The sequence below is a fragment of the Podarcis pityusensis genome (genome assembly GCF_964106645.2).
Source record: "Podarcis pityusensis genome assembly, chromosome: 1".
Taxonomy (NCBI): domain Eukaryota; kingdom Metazoa; phylum Chordata; class Lepidosauria; order Squamata; family Lacertidae; genus Podarcis; species Podarcis pityusensis.
Window position 1 is genome coordinate 10888387 of NC_138028.1, and position 17571 is coordinate 10905957.

The window sequence follows — 17571 nt, forward strand, 5'->3', positions numbered from 1 at the left end:
CCATGATCTGTAGCCCCTGTTGATGATCAGTTAGGAGACAGCTTACCCAGGAGTCCTGGTTTGGACAACATGTGAAGCCAAACCTTGGCCTTACAGGGAGGGTGCCACTGCCACTGCAACTGCTTGGAGATTTCTGGGCACCAGGTTGGTGACTACAGTTTAAAAGCCTCTGCCTTAGTCCATAGTTAATCCCATTTCCATTTCCACTGTTTGTGTTTCTCCTTCTTGAATATTGGGACAAGTGAATTGTTGGAAGAGCAAACTATGCCCTTTTAAAATGTGGAGGTTTTTTTTTGGGGGGGGGTGTTATTGGGTTGGTGTTGTTATTTTGATTATGGATTTTGTGGTTTTATATTTTGATCTTATTCTGTAAACTGCCCTGAGACCTGCGGGTATAGGGTGGTATATAAATTCAATAACCTACAACAACTACAGTCAAGCAATGTAGTTGAGATCATAGAGTTGTAGAATTGTAGTATTGGAAGGGACCCTGAGGGTCATCTAGTCCAACCCCTGGCGAATAGATATTCCATTGTGGTGACTGTAACCTAGATTTAAGGTGCCATTTGTTCCTAGCTTATATATCTGAGTTTCTAATACTGGAAGGTTGGTAATACTTTTGGAAATGAGAAAGCTAATTGTCTAATTGAGTCACCATGGAATCTCTTTTTAGAGCAAATTTTGTTTTAGTCAAATGTAATGCAGACAATGTTTTCAAGAAGTTTTATCTTCTGCAGTCTTCAGTAGGACAGTATTTTTAAGAACATAAGAAGAGCCCTGCTGGATCAGGCCAAAGGCCCATCTGGTCCACATGCTTATGCAACGACACTCTGCCCACTTGTGATTTACCAGCAACTGGTATTGAGAAGCATACCGCCTCTGTCTGTGGAGGCAGGACTATTGTTTTTAATAGCTTTCTTTTTTATCTTGTATTTCTATTTGTGTATTTTCCAATGATATAAATAAGTGCTTTCCTAAGAGCACTGCCAAGCTCTGGTTTAAGTCAGAGTCATTGAAATAAACCTCTGGGAAATTTGGGGAGACCAAAGGCTGAGATTCTGATGGAAAGGCCGGCAAATGGTCTGTAAAATGATCTTAGGCCCAGAGCAGTCATAATGCTCCTGATTTCCTAACTATGGTTAAAAGACTGCGATTGTCCAGAGCAATTCCCCACTCCTTTTACTTTTATTCTTTGCTTTGTTAGCTTCGCTCTTGCGTTGATATGAGCACTGATGAAAACCATAGTTAACACAAAAGACAGTTCCTGCAAAGATCAAGGACTGAAACTTCAGTTTAGGGCCGGGGAACTGTGACTGTCCATATGTTGTTCCAACTTCCACCATCAAGGTCAGTGGTCAGGGAAGTTGGGAACTATAGTACAGTAACACCTGGAGGGCCACAGGTCTGCAATAACTGCTGCAGTTAAAAAGGTGAAGGGCGTAATTGTTGTGGAGGTGAGGTGAAGTTGTGTGCTCCCGGTTTGCAAACCATGATTCTCAGTGGGCCTGATTTACTCTTTGATATGATAAGCCATTTTAGGTGAAGACTGCATGATTCTTAAAGAGGTGGCTTTGGTTCCTTGGTTCCTTCATGTGCCACCGCGCCCATCTTGCAAAGCCATTCAAAAAACTTAAATTAATCTTAAAATTAGTGGGAACGAGGATAATGTGGAGCCCCAATAGTCTGTTTTTGCTTGTGGCAAGATAGAGCACTCAGATTATGAGATTATTAGATAATCTGGTGCTTTTCATTTGGGGAATGCACCCTACAGTTTAAGAAACCACAAGCTAAGTGGATGGTGCTGATGTGGTGGGAAGATCTGTAAAAACCTTTGGGACAGCAGTACTTAATTAAAACAACAACAACAACAACATATATATTCATGCATTCATATGTAGCAGTATTTCAAATGCCATCATCCATGCTTCCCATTATAAACCTCTTTCTCTCATCCATTCCTGAACCAGGGTATCTATATAGTGGAGACAAACTGTCTACAGCTGTATATGATGATAGTGTTGTTGCACTTAACCCCCCCCCCCCCCCGCACAATCTTTAGCCAGATTTACCTAGCGAGAGACTTGACTATTGTGAATAAACACTGCTCTTTGCAGATGTTTCTACTTCAGTAGTAGTGGATAAATGATCTTTGAAGGCATAGAATGTTGCTCACTAGTAGGACTTTGTATAAGGTATGTCCTATGGGGCACCATTTTCAGATTTTGATATATGATGAATAAGTGTCTGCTCTGAAGTGTGACTCCAAACAGGACCAATTAGAATGCTCCTCCAAGCAAGGCTCTAGATCAGAAGATGACTGAAGCAAAAGACAATGGCTTGGGGCTGTGAAAAGTAATTCAGTGCCCTGATGAATAACTTATGTCTTGAAGGAAGGATCAGACAATTCCTCGGCTCAGGAGCAATGCCTCTCTTGATGCATAAGATGGATGTGCTGTTGGCATGGTGTTTCAGAAGTTGGCATAATTCTAGTATATCCTAGTAGAAGAATCCTCACAAATATGTAAAGAAACCAAAGCAAACCTGATACGGTAAAATATATTGTATGCTTTTTTGGAGATATGTTGGAATTCTGAGACTTTGACTCACATACCACCACCTTGCAGTGTTTCCTGCTGCAACTTTTATTTATTTAAGACATTTTTAATACTGTTTAATTATTCACATTTCTAAGTGGTATGCATAAACACAGTTTACAGAAAGGGGGACAGTAAAACCATGAAAATTGACTATAAGACGCCTTCTGGAACAAGAAATTCTTTTGTCACGTGCCTGAAGTTCAGCAAGGAGGGTGTCTGTCTAATTTCCTTTGGAATGGAATTCCACAGGCTTGGGTCCACTACACTGAATGCAGGGTTTCTAGTAGTTACGGGTTGTGCATCTGATCCAACGGAGCTGTGTATTTTTCTGCTGGGACAGAGCTCTTATTCCAGCCAATCCATATATATTTTGGTTGCAGCAAGTGGAGGGAAAACGGGGCTCACTCTCATACTTGTCTTCCATCCTAGATTGGCATGCCAAACATTTTTAAATTACAATGTTTTGTGCGTTGCCTTAGATATACCTGTGGAAGACGATTGATCACCACCATCATTATTAATAACAACCTTATTAACTGTGAGCTTTATCTTCTATGGTTGAATTGCTTCCTGAACTGTGGATGGTCCCAATTTTTTTGTTCACAGCAGTTCCCCAACCCCCAAATTACACCTAGCCTTGGTTTGCAGTCAAAGTATGTGGTTTCCATTGACATTATTCCTCCTCCCCTGCCCCAGTGATAGCCTGAACTTCAGAGACACTTGGAAGGCAGTGAGAAAGAAGCCACATTTTATCTGAGTGTCTCTGTAGTACACTGTCAGGTCAGGGATGGACCCCCGCCCTTCTCCTGAGCCTGAAGGGAACTTGTCCCTGGTGTTGTAATGAGCTTCAGAGGCATGTGGAATCAGTGAGATTTCTCATTTTATCTGACTGTCCCAGGCCCAGCTTTCCTTTGACTTTTCCTCTTCCCTCAGCAAGGTTGCGGGTTGCAGTGCATCCTCTCAGGAAACTCTCCATGGTAGGTTATAATAGGTACTAGAAGTTAGCCACTGGTCCAGGGTTACCCAGTGAGGTTTATAGCAGAGTTCGGATTTGAACGGATGCCTCCCTGGTCAAAGTTCATTACTCTACCCACTTACTCTCAGTGAACAGCTGGACATGCTATGTACCCCAGTGCTCGATACTAGCAGAAGCCCTGACCTTTTGTTTGGAAGTTACTGAGGTGCAATATATAAAGCGCTTTTCATGGCCCCCGAGGACAGGATTTTCTCAAAAGTCTGTGTTGGCTTTTCTAGGCTTACTGACTCTCACCTTAATTGGGCTGTTTCTCTGCCCTGGTCTCCAGTCGGGGGGGGGGGGGAGAAATACACTTGATCTTTTGCTGTCAGTGCTGTCACTCCTTAAAGCTGTAATTCCCCGTTATGATTGCTGCTTAGTTTCCACACCCTTCAATGCGTAGTGGTTGACAGATTGAAGCTCTCTGGGCCTGCAGGGAATACAGCTTTATTAACCACTTGAGAGAGAGCTCATTGGAGTGAAGAGGATGATCCGGAGGCTCTAATCTAGGCATCCTGTTGATGAAGCCTTGCAGTTTTGCTGAATTGTCTGTTGTGCTGATGTATTGAGGTGTCATCACACCGTCACAGTGCAAACGTAGTTGCGTGTTTCAGATTCCTACGAAACACTGAACTTGAAGCGCTGCTGGTCTGAACTCGGCACTCGGTAGCTAATAGCATGTTTCTATTAATTCATTTCACAGCTTCTCATTATATGAGGCAGGCCTGTACTGGTCCTTCAGCAAGTTAAAATTATCTCCCCTTTTGATTATTAATGCAAGTGTTCTTTTGTGGTGGTGAAGGTGAAATCAGGGTTTGGGCTTCTACAGATGGCCAGGCCACCTGGATCTTCTCTAGGGCCTGCTTAGTTGGTGTGCCATGAGCCAGGATTGCAAAACTATTTCAGTTTTCTGGAAACCGGTTCCACATTTTTATCACCTGCCCTGCTTGGACAGCAGCTAAAAAAGACAAGCTAAAATGAGGAACGTGTAAAGGAGTCCAAACTCTGCCAAATGTAATGCCAAATGCCAATGTAAACAGAGACAGTTGTAAGTGAAAGTTGAATAAGGAACGTCGTGCTGAATCACTAAAACAATAAACAATTACTTCTAATACACCAAAAGCAGAAAATAGGGAGCAAATTGGGACATTAGATGAAAAAGATGTGAAAAGATGACATACCGTATTTTTCCATGTATAAGACGTGGGTATCCCTCCTAAAAAATAATGTCCAAAATTTGGGGGCATCTTATACATGGGGGCCATCTCCCCCCACTTTCTTAAATCGGAGTCCTCAAAAATAGGGGGCATCTTATACATAGGGGCATCTTATAGACAGAAAAATACGGTAATTTGTATAAACAAAATCACTTTGCCGTCATTGGGAAATGGTTACTGGTGACATAATGTGCTTGAACTTTCAATGTATGCCATGCTATATTTTACTCACTCACTCACCCGCCCACCCTTACCCCTAGTCCAAAGGGCTGCCACACAGTTTACAATCTACAAAATTAAAATTGCACTGTTTTGCTTGTAGACCCAGACAGAAGAAAGCAGTGTTTCATTATACTCCAGTGCTAAATTACGGTATTTCTTATTCGCCTGAGCATAGGGAAAAAGAAGGGTTTACTAAGCATTACAAAACTGGTATTGAGAAAGTACTTCTGTTTAGGAATTAGCACGCAGCCTGGTGGGCATAATGTAGTAATCATAGTATGTATTTCTGCTGTTGGTGCATGTGGTGTATGCACACTGGGGCGCTCCAGCTCATTGCAGCTGCCTGCCATATCTGTATGTAGCAAAATACATGGAATCATAGAACTGCACATGTATGTGATCACATTAGTATTTGCATGCTGGTTGCATGCCAGTTCCAGCTTTGTATTACTTTTCATCTCACAATTTCATAACGTTTGAAGCAGCCACAAGAGAATCAGCTGCACTGTGCCCTGCAGGAGCAACTTCTTTTGGTGTATGTGTGTGTGGGGTTAAGATCAGAGTACGGATTATGTTTGTTAAAGAGGCTTAGGAATTAAAAATAATGGTGGGTGCACTATGCTCCTTTGTAGGGAAATTAAAAACATAGTTGCTGATTAACCTGCACATCCCATTTTAATTATAGCCAGGCACAGCCTGTTCAGGATAGTTAATTTATGTGGGTTAGAGACCAGTGCAGCACTGGCACATCTGCAAGCAATTTAATTTAATTTAATTAGCAAAATGGTGCTAGATTGGGCATTTGGCAATTGGGGTTTGGGATTGGCAGCACTATGGGCATTGCTCATGTCGGAAGACGGCAGTAACAAAGTCTAGTTTCTCGCAGTTCAAAAATGATGCACGTACAGACAAGCATACAGAGAGAGACACCAGGTGGTTCTGTGAAAGCTTGGTTGGCTTTAATCAAAACGATTCATTGTGGAAAAAGTCCCATGAATAATTCCCCATGTTTCTGGCACCATCTTTGATCTGATTTGGAGTACACAAGGCACTTTTTAGATTACATATTAAAATTATATATGTGAGCTTTGTCGGCAACAGTTTTATCAGCTTGGATTGGAAAAGCAAGATCTTGAGCATCCTGTGTTGATCAAATAATATTTAGTACCGTTCAGGAATTGAGATATGTCTTTCTCCACATTTCTAGTCAGTCTCATCAAGTGCAGTTTGTAATTCCCAGGGCAAAGCTCACTCCCCCTGTTTATAACTGGTATAACACAGGCCAGGATTGGGTTTCTTCAAACAAATTTGGTAGGCAATGCAGACGACAGAGAAAGCCTAGTGAATGTATTATGGGGGAAGTTGAATTTATAGATTAATATATCCAGGGAAGGGATGCAGCATACTGGTAGATCTTACTTTTAGATTTAAAAGGTTCCAGCTTCAATCCCTGGCATCTTCTGGTAGGGATGGAAAGGATTTGTGACTGAAATCCTGGAGAGATCCTGCAAGACAGGCCAGGCATAGGGAACATGTTCCTGGATTTCAACTCCCATAAGCCCAGCCAACATGGGCAATGGTCAGGGGTGATGGGAGTTGGAGTCCTATAATATTTGGAGTGCCTCTGTTTCCCAACCCCAGTATAGTCCCTGATATAAAGGATCAGTGGTGTAAAGCAGATTTCTGAGCCCTTATGAGTATAGCTTTTAGATCATATAAAATACTACTGGTTGTGGTGGAAGATTTGTTATCTTGGCCCATTGGACACAGGACCCATATGGAAGGTTGCGTTATGAACTGACCCTATAAGAGCTTATCTGTCATATGCTGGCTACTCTCTCCTTAGCCTGGTGTTATAGGTGCTTTGAAAGGAAGTCCGGAAGAAGAAGCACAAAGTAATGCACATGGACACAGTGTTTTCATTTCCCCGACAAGTCTGGTGTTGTCATCATGTGCTTAGTTTAAACTGTTGAACAAGCCACATGGAAAACTTCTCTCCCTGCATGGAAATGTTATTTGTTTCTAATAACCCCATGAAACTTTAATGTTCTGCATGTTTCCTGTAACAACACATGGCAGAAACATTTTTCTTACATATTGAACCTATGTTCTACTCATTGGCCGGTCAATAAATACTATACTTACTTTACCCTGTTCTCCTATAACTACTCTCCTTCAATTTGGGCTTGTGCTCTTGCCACAGTTTCCTGCAGCTGAAGTGTTTATTAGCATGATGTGCCTGTGCTATGCTTTCCACAACTGTATCGCCAGCTGTGTCATATCCTCTTATGAGTCATCTAGAGGGCTTCAAACAAAGCAATAAGGTGCATCCGTCTTCTTGAAGCCACAACTTAATCTTTGTAATCTGGCAGCTGAGCTCTCCTCAAATGTGATTTGCAGGAAGTACTTCCACAGTAGTGGCAATCTTAGAGGGCACATCTCTTTCTACGGCCAGATTTCCTCAGTTGTGGTTTTGCCTTGTTTGTGGTCAGGGGACCTGCATGAGCAAGAATGTGCTTTGCCAGGTTTTTGGTGAACTGAAAACTTCTACTTTTCTTTCAAACTAACGTGGAATGTCTTCTGTTTGCAATTTTGAGACATGCACCCTTACACTGAGGGGCATTGTTCACTCTCTTCTTAACAAACCTTTGGCTTATCTGTTTGAAGCCATGGGTGGTGGTGGAATCACACAATCTGGTTTTGCTTTTTTGGGAGCAGTGGGGAAATAGACAATTGGGGGGGGGGGGACTGAAATGCAGGCTTATTTATCATCCAACCTAAACTTATTTGATTTCTCTAACAGCTTAAAATCTATCATTTATAGTAGCACATATTTGGCACATATATGAATTTTATGCTATGCATATCTACTCAGAAGTAAAATCCATTCTTTTTAGTGTAGCTTAACCTTGGGCAAGTGCCTAGGACTACAGTGTCAAAAAATGACTACTGTACTGTAGTTTTATACAAGCAAAATTGTGAATATACCCACTATTGGAAAGAAAGAAAGAATGAATGTGCTACAAATTGTTGTACCCTATGCTATCTAAGTGGATATATATTAGTTTGTGGGAGTTTTTTTGTGATCTGCGGGCAGCATTGCAGAAATTCATAATTGATTTGGGTGTTGTATATATTTAACACTGTACATAGTTTTAAGTAAAAATCTTTATACTACCCATATTGAGTGAACACAACCCCTTCCTGGGTGCAAATTATATAGTATCTGAGAAAGAGAAAGGACCTAGCGGCTTTAAAAGTTTTAACTTCTTATTTTATAACAAAACAACATCCTACCCCAAAGTATAGAGCAACCAAGTTGACTTCAATTCATAGTGTAAGTATGCTTTGCAAATGGTGTATTATTATTATTATTATTATTATTATTATTATTATGTTTTCTCTTGAAAGGAAAACGGCAGATCCATCATTTGGGGAACCAGCTGCAACTGAATCAGCATTGCCTTGATACAGCCTTCAATTTTTTCAAGATGGCCGTGAGCAAGCACTTAACCCGAGGGAGGAAGATGACCCATGTGATCGCTGCTTGCCTCTACCTGGTGTGCAGAACAGAAGGCACTCCACGTATCCTTTCACTGCTGCTTGAATATTTTGGGGGGCATTCCGTGGGCCGTTTGAGCGCTTAACTCTTCTGTGCTAATTCAAATATAAGTCCATTTTTGTACAGTTTAATCTTGTCACTCATCGAAGAGAAGGCCAGGAAAACATTTTGTCTTGAATAAAAGTCAATGGTGAAATTGGTAGGAAACAATTAAATGTGCCTATTTACTAGCTGTGTATGCCCTAAATCTCTTTATGCATGTGCTTTTTAAGGGTGATTGTCTCATGTCAAAATATAGCGACAACAAATTATATTTGCAACAATACAGTGTACAGGTAACTTTCATCTTAAGCGAGGGTTTGATTTGGAAAGTTCACTTGTAAATGCAAAATTGCATATAGCCAGGAACCTCAGGAACTGCCAGCCCCCCTTCCAAGATGGAAGACAGTGTCACAGAGCCCTCTCCCCTTCTTCCCAAAGCCTGGTAAGCAAGGAGAACCCACTGGGTGTGGGTGGGTGGGGGGTGGACAGTAAATAAATGGAGAGCAGGACCTTTCCATTTATTTATTTCACCCACCCATGCAAAACTGTGATGATGTAGATAAAAGCAGCATAAGATGCATTTCATTTTGATTAAAGCCAAAAAAGCAGTCCTTTGAACCTTCCCACTCTGCTGAGCAGGCAAACTGTCTTTCACATTTTGTACCCATTTCCACCTTCACTTCATGATCCTGGTGTTCTTTTATGGCGTACCATTTTCTTGGGAATGTTTGATTTTTTTCACATTAGTGATGTTTGTTGTTTTCGGCTTCCTGCTCGCGGAACAAACAAATGAACAAACAGTGATCTGGGGTTCATACCACAATACAAGCGCAATGTGCAAACAAACCCAGTATATTGAATTCCTTCTGCTTCTTAGAATTTCAGGTCCGCATTGATAGAAGGAAATACTTCCTCAGGCGGACCAGGAATGAGCATGTGCCTCCTTCAAGAGAGCTATGCTACTTCTGTCCTTTGTTAGCCTGCTAGAATATTATGCAGTTTCCCTTATTATCTAGGTAATATGTTGTGTAAACCTTAGACTTTAAGACTTAGCTCAAGGGTGGTGAACTCTTTCAGCCCTTCTTGGACCACATTTGACAGGTGGGACATCACAATGGTGTCATGACTTGGCTTACCCATGGCACTTTGAAAAGTATGTGAAGTCAGGTGTGGGACAGGCTGGGCTGAAACAGCTTTGTGGGCCAAATGGAGTGGTCTGTCAGGTCTAATGAAGCCCGCAGGTCAGAGGTTCCTTGCCTTAGAGGGGGTAGCAGAGCGCAGTGTTTGGGATAAGAATGAAAAAGAACAAAAATACCAAAAATCCAACATGAATCACAATATTGAAAGTAAACAGAAGATTAGATGAAAATGCATACGACAGTTCTGGCAGCAAATTGAGTGCTGAAGTAAGAGTTGAAGAAGGTTTCCTTAACCACAGTAGAGCAAAAAAAGGCAAGCTCCTGGCTGCAGAAATAGAAATACCCAACGTTCAGTATAAAGCTGCTTTCTTTTTAATGGTTTGCAGCAGAGCAACTATATAGTATAATGAGAAACATGTTTACATTTTCAAAGGGCAAAAAAGGTTGAAGAGTATGTTAAATTAACATTTTCAGCATGTTCAAAGTTTAGCTCTCAAGAAAACATTTATAAAATGGAAAGAAATAGACAAAAAGCTCAACATAAGAAATAGATTAAAGTGTAGGGAGGCATCCAATGAAGTAGTTCCCTTAGTGCAAGGATTTCCAATTGGGCAACAGAACTTCCTCGCCTTCTCCCTGTGTGCCCCCCACCCTCCCCAAATTTGCTCTTGAAGGTTGGTGGAAACCCCAGAACAGATTTATGGGCATATGGAGGAAACAGAGAGAGGGTAAGTTCTGTTCTACAGCCACAAGTCTTAGCACTAACAAAAATACTTCATTGTGTACCACCCATTGTTGCACGATACTGGGTGTTGTTAGCATTTATTAAATTTGTATCCTGCCCTTCACCCAAAGATCACAGGGTGGTTTACAACATTAAAAAAAATGAGAACACAAAATCCATAATAAAACAAAAGCAAACCAATAACGCCCCCCCCCCAATATTTAAAAGGACGTAGAATGTTCAGTCAGCTAAAGGCCTCTTGATAGAGGAACGTTTTTGCCTGGCTCCTAAAGATATGTAATGAAGGTGCCAGGTGAGCCTCCCTCGGGGAGAGTATTTTACAAACGGGGAGCCATTGCAAAAAAAAAGGGGGAGGCCCCTTCTTGAATTTAAATTTACAAAAATGAAATGCCATTGTAAATAATATTTCCAAATTGACTAGCATCTTCTGGTTCATGGTCTTTCTAAAGGAGCATTTAGGGCTAAACAAGAAGCCACCCCCTAATAAGGGAGGTTTTTTGGTACAAAAGTTGTAGCAATCTGCTTTCAAGCGTGGGGGTGTGTTTGTGGGACTTTTGAAAAGAGGGTTGCATTTTGCCAGTAATTTCAACATTATATGCAAATAATCTGGATATTATCTACCAGGGTTATTTTGCAAGTTTGTGGGGAATAGGGGGCAGTTAAAAAGAATATGATGGGGCGATGTTTGCCCTTTTTATTCTTTCATCAGCATAAATTGCTTCAGCTTTCCCCTTGTGGTTACCTTGACATTCGGCCCCCAGGACAACGTAGTATGTGTAAGAGACCATCTGGCACAGTGATCTATGTGGGTCTGTTACATAAGCTCAAGCAGTAACTAGAGTGGATAACTAATTTTGCGTATGTTGTCAGCCTGGGTATATTGGAGTGTTTTCACTTTGGTGGAGTTTCACTTAAATTATGTGCCTGCCTTTTGCTGGATAGTTAGGCCCCCTCATTCCTACGAACAAAAACATGAGGTTATAACTGAAAGCAATCCCCAAGAAGGGTTGTACTCCCCCCTCCCCTTTGTACACAGTCAAAATTCCCTGCTGCCTGGGCAGCCAGTTGCATGGAAGCAGATCTGCATAGCTCTGCATTGACTATATATAGCTCAATGCTTTGCATGCAGAAGGTCCCAGGTTCAGCACCACGCCAGATAAAAGCATCAGGTTGCAGTGAGTGAAATATTCTGCTAGAAATTCTGGAGAGCTGCTGCTGGTCAAGAGTAGACAATACCGAGCTAAAAAGGTAAAGGTAAAGGACCCCTGACAGTTAAGTCCAGTCACGGACGACTCTGGGGTTGCAGCGCTCATCTCGCTTTACAGGCCGAGGGAGCCGGCGTTTGTCCGCAGACAGTTTTTCTAGGTCATGTGGCCAGCATGACTAAGCCGCTTCTGGCAAAACCAGAGCAGCGCACGGAAACGCCATTTACCTTCCTGCTGGAGCGGTACCTATTTATCTGCTTGCACTTTTTTGGCGTGCTTTTGAACTGCTAGGTTGGCAGGAGCTGGGACTGAGCAACGGGAGCTCACCTCGTTGTGGGGATTCGAACCGCTGACCTTCTGATTGGCAAACCCAAGAGGCTTGGTAGTTTAGACCACAGTGCCACCCGCGTCCCTTAATACTGAGCTAGATGGGTGAATAATTTGACCTGGCTTAAGATTCCTATGAAACCTCCCCCACTATCATATGCTTGTAGTGTTTGGTAACACACCTATCCATTATGTTTAATGAGATGCACATATGTGCATCAGGTGGCCCTGCTTTCAGGCTTCTAGCAGTGCCTAGACCTGGAGGGGTAATGAACTCTGTGGGGGATCACCACTAATGCACACAACTCCATGCTGGTATAGGTGAATTGTGAGATTTGGTCCTGCTAAGGGCAGGAAAGCTGTAGGTGCCTTGTCTGTCTTTTGAGTTTCAAGCCCCTTACAGGTCTGAATCTTAGAAGGAGAATCTTTGAATCTTGGTGAGCTGCAAACTCTCATTCTCTCACTGTATTGCATCCTGCTGTGGGATTGAATTTAATGAACTAGAAGTTCTTCAAATAAATGAATGCATAATAATACTGACCTGCCATGCAAGCTTTTAAGGATTACAAAATGTAGATGTCTTTGAATCTCTTTGGATATGTTTAAGTGCTAAGTATTCGTATATGATGATAGTGCAAAAAACCTGCACCAAGAGAAGCAGAATTCAATTACGGAAACTAAGCAACCCTCCTGCTCAATGTAGGAAATCTAGAATTGATCATCCCAAAGACAGGACTGCCTAGCCTTTGCTTGAAGACCTCTGGCAAATGAGAGACCTCTAGCAAATGCAAAAATTTGCAGGACACTGAATAATATGCCCATACCAAATTATCTGCTACTTTTGCCCTGGTGTGCTCTCAACCCTGCATATAAATTGAGAGACTCCTTCCAGTAGGGCAAAATGGAAGGCTATACAATGACTTTTAACAGCGGACTTCTGTACTGCTCTTTAGATTAGCCATAGTTGAGCTGGAATTTGTCACAACATTCAGTGCACGTTGTGTTTGTGTGTGTGCATAGATGAAGAATATAATTTTGCCAGATAATACGTCGCAAGAAATAAACTCTTGTTTAGTGTGGTGTTTACTGATAACTTCTTTCTCATGTGAACATGCGTAGCTGCCTTTTCTGGGGTCAGCCTGTCGGCCTCTCTGGCTCAGGGCTCTGTACTCTGGCAGCAGTTCTTTGTGGTCCAGGCAGAGGGTCTTTCTTAGTCCTGCTGCCTGGTATCCTTTGGTAGATGGCAGGGATTAAACCTGGGGATTTCTGCATGCACAGCATGTACTGAACTACTCAGCTGCGAAATCCCCCCCCCCCCAATCTTGTTTTGTTTTTCTAATGGAAGGGTGACTCTCCGACTTCTTCCTGACCCCGAGCATTGCCCTTCTGTATCATTTGGGTGAATTACCTGCAGGAACGTGTGCTGTAATCTTGGCAAGAAAGTGTTTTGATATTGCTGTTGTAAACTCTAGTGGAGCAACCCAAGAAAGTACTTGGGAGAGGCTGCACTTTTTAAAACTTCCAAACTACAGGCTGGAACAACTGGTTGTTCTTGCTGTTAAGACCAAATTCTGAGTAGAATGTTTTGAAATGCGTGGTAGTGTTGTGTAAGCGTTGCTTTCTTTCTTCTTTTTTTTAAAAAATCCTGCCCTTCCTCCAAGAGGTTCGGGATTGATGGCCCATGCAAGGCATGGAACATGCCCCCTTTAACCTTCTCCTTCCCCAGGGCTCCTTCCCCAGGTGCAGTGGGCTAGACTGAAAGTTAGGACAAGGGCTGACTTCGAAGTGAGAGATCCAGGGTCAGGATCTCTGACAGTTTAATCAATACTAATAGAAGCTTTCGGGTGGGAACAACAACAACAATAACAACAACAACATCATCATCATCATCTGAGGGACCATTGTGGCTCAAATATGACAATTGGGGGAAAAGAAGCCTCAGTTGTTTTGATTTTGAATTTTAAGCATTTTGAAAATTTACTAGATTGCCAAGTGTAGTTAAGGATATTCACTTATGGAGTTGCTATTTCTGCCAATTTGAGCATTTTATTATGTTCACAATAACAGTACTGAATAGAGCACCTAAAACCAATTAAGAGTCCATGCAAAACCTGAAAACTAAACAGGCACTGCCTGCAGGCTTGCAATCCAATCAGAGAAGAGTCCTGCAAGGAGGAAAGTGAATGAAGGTAAATAAGAAGGGAGGGGCAGTTGGCAAACTCTCTCCGTCTTCTCACAACTAGAAGAGTGGACTGAGTTGTTTTCACTAGGATTTAGCCAACAGATGGCTCACCGTGTGAACTTTCGGTAGACAGGAATAACTGCAGCTGGTGATGGAAAATATGAAGGATGGACCCCCTGTACTCTCGACAAATGGGCTTTAATTTTCCTTTCCACATATGCTGCCGTGTGTTTCGTTTTGGAGAGCGAGTGAGCCAGATAAGAATGTTCCCGTGTCACTGAGTAAAAGGAGGGTGTTTCTTCCTAGTGGGAACAGGATACAGGTGCACAATGTGTGCTTGGTGTTTACAAGTTAACCCTCTTCCTCACACCAGAAGAACAAAGCTGGACAAAATGCTAAATTGTACTTATACAAAAACAATCACATGCAGACTGTAATCCTACTTAAATTTGTAATGTCTGAAACAACACCTGACATATTTTTATATTACATTTTTTATCCCTCCTTCCAAGAAGAGCATAGATTTATCCCCCCCTTCCATTTTTGCATTAAAAAAAAGTAAACCTAATTTAGAGTGGGTACAAGTATGCAGTGCTTGGGGCTGAAGTTGCTCTAAGTCAGCTTGCTGAGCAAGGTGGCGTTCCGAGGGGGTCTACAAATATAAAAACTTGCTTTACTCCCAAGTCCTCTAACCACACCTGCGGCTTGGGAAGAGGCAGTCTCCTATCTCAGTGTGCTCTGATTATCACATTGCACAAGCTTCTACTTACTTATTTGTATTTATTTATAGGCTGCCTTTTGATAAAATGCACATACCCAAATATGTTAAAAAAGCATCCAAAAGCAAGAAAGCCAACAGCAAAAATGGTAAAACGCAGCATGTTTTTTAAACCCCCCCCCCCCGAAGAAGAATCAGAATATCCCAAAGGGTTGCGCAGGGCACTACCGAAAGTTCTCTAAACTTCAGTGCAATTGAGATAAGGCCCAGCCTCTCTCAAGTATTCCGGAACAGGGATGGCAGGAATTCAAGTTTATAGGACCTTCCTCATTTTCTGATTAATTCTAAGGTCTGTCAACCAGCGTCAGGTGCAAAAGAAAGGGCAGGAGCACAGACATAAGCTAATAATTAAGGAGCAGGCTGCCTCTACATGTGTTCAGCCCAGGAATTGTAATCGGCATGAAAACCAAGCTCACAGTCGTTTCACACAAAAGCCCACTTCTGGTTTTCCTTCCAGCTTCCTTTGTTTTAGCGGCCTAATTTAATGATGGAAGCCTTTTAGTAGTTGCTCTTGGCAGCCAGTTGAGAGTAGTTTAGAAACTCTTGCTGATCCATGACAAATTAGTCAGATATCTACCAGCAGACGCTGATCTAAATTGTGCCTGTGCTTTTTCTGGAGCATATAGTAAGCGTGAAAGAGAGGCAGGAATTTCTTTCACTTGCACTGGGTTAAATCTAAGAAATACCTGAGGGTTTTCTGCTGCTGTTTCTTACTTTCTCCACACACCAGTGCAGTTTCGAGGTTGGGGGTCCAGGCCAGGGCATGATCTGTGCTTTCTCCTTACGAGAAAGGTTTTGGATATTTGCTTTTGACGAGCTGCTGAGTGGATTTGTGGATTTCTGTGCTTTTCTCTCTGACCTTCAGTGCTTCCTCCCAGTGACTTGCCATTCATTCACTTTAGTGAAGGAGATTGAGCTCTGAATGCATAAGGTTTTCTGTATGGTGTTGTCTTTCCCTGCAGATATGCAGAGCCAACTTATGCACATGTCTGCAGGCATTGCCCTATTCATTACCAAGTGGCATTATCTCATTTGAGGCAGTTGAGAGATGCACCCTGATGTGATGATCGTGTAGTGGCATGTTTGGAAAAGCTGTGCAGACATATATTTTTTATTCCACTAGTACCACATCTGATGCTGACTGCTTAATATGATTGTATTTATTTTATACACTGGCTGTATTTTAGTAGTGCTTGCAACACCTGAGATTGAAGGTGGGGGTGTCTTTTTAAATGCATTAAAAATACCCTCCATTTATAAGATAAGTAGGAACAGTAAGAACATCTAAAAATGTTTAAAAACAGTCACATACCCCCACAGTCAATAATGCCAAGACTACTGGGAGCAGTATCTTTCAGCCATTGTAAGCTTTTAACTTTCTCCTAAAAGTTAGTAATGAGAAAGGCAGGCTCACATCAGCAGGAAAGGCATTTCACAAATGGGGAGCCATCACTAAGAAGGCCCTTGGGCAGAACTTTTCCTGTAGTTGCATCATTTTACTGGGATTCACCTCTCACTGCTGGTATTTAGGTGTCTCCTTAAAACACATTTATGTAGGCCTTTGCCGGCATGTGATTTATCTGTCTGATTTCAGTGGCATTTATTTTGTTTTGTATTGCATACTATGTTTTTAATCTTGTATACCACTTTGAAGCTGGATAAAAATGTCTTAATAAATAACCCTAAGGGTAAGCTGGGCTAAGAGATAGTGACAGGCCTGATTTGAGCATCATCATAGCTAAATGTGGGGATTTGAACTCTCTTCTCCCCAGCACTACTCCACCAAATGGGAAGGCAGAGAATTTGCTTCTGAATGGAGGGACATAGTAAGCACAGAGCCCTGTCTTTTCTTGTAGCTGCATTTTGGATGCAAGCTGCATCCGAATAGATTGCGATCTTTGTGCCGTGGCGTGCTATGTGAAATTGCACTGCCAGATCGCAGTCAAACCCACAACAGAGTAGTATGCGAAGAGGACTTGATTACCTCTTTCCCAGCATATTGCTGGCAGTGATTATTTTGCCAGAGGCAAATGATACGTACAATCAGTGCATATTTTTCTTGCGAAGAGCTCTAGTAACTGAGATAAGTTTACGAGATATCCTTAGAAAACACACACAACAAACCCTGATAATGAAAAGAGCACTTTCTGGGTTGTAAATGAGACTCGCAATAAGTGTTTCCCATCTACAGAGGATTAAGGGGCATAAAAGTTTGATGACGCTTCCGAGTAAAGATTCTCTGTCTTTGTTGAGAGTCTTCTTTTTAGTGGGAGGTTATATGCTTGTAATTTAGAAACCTTGATAATTGCATTTTTTTCACCTCCTTTGGAAGCAAATCTGCTCGTGCCACTCGCCATTGACATCATAAAGCTTTGAACTTTTAAATTTAATTGGTAAATAAGTGTCAAATATTGATTAAATAGGCCGGTTTGACTCTTCACAGATAATGGGTCTCAAAAACAAAATAATAGATGCTTTCATGTTTCCCTGAGAAGGGTATGTGTGTCTGTGAGCGAGTGGTTCCCTAAATTGCTGCTTAA

General features: G+C 41.9%; 1 protein-coding gene across 1 annotated transcript in view; it reads left to right on the top strand.

The window, feature by feature from the left end:
• BRF1 (BRF1 general transcription factor IIIB subunit) overlaps positions 1-17571 on the top strand; it is a 200807-nt gene that overhangs the window by 25179 nt on the left and 158057 nt on the right. The window contains exon 3 of the mRNA XM_080976442.1: positions 8463-8636. Within this exon, the coding sequence (XP_080832568.1) occupies positions 8463-8636 (174 nt within the window). The remainder of the gene's footprint in view (positions 1-8462; positions 8637-17571) is intronic.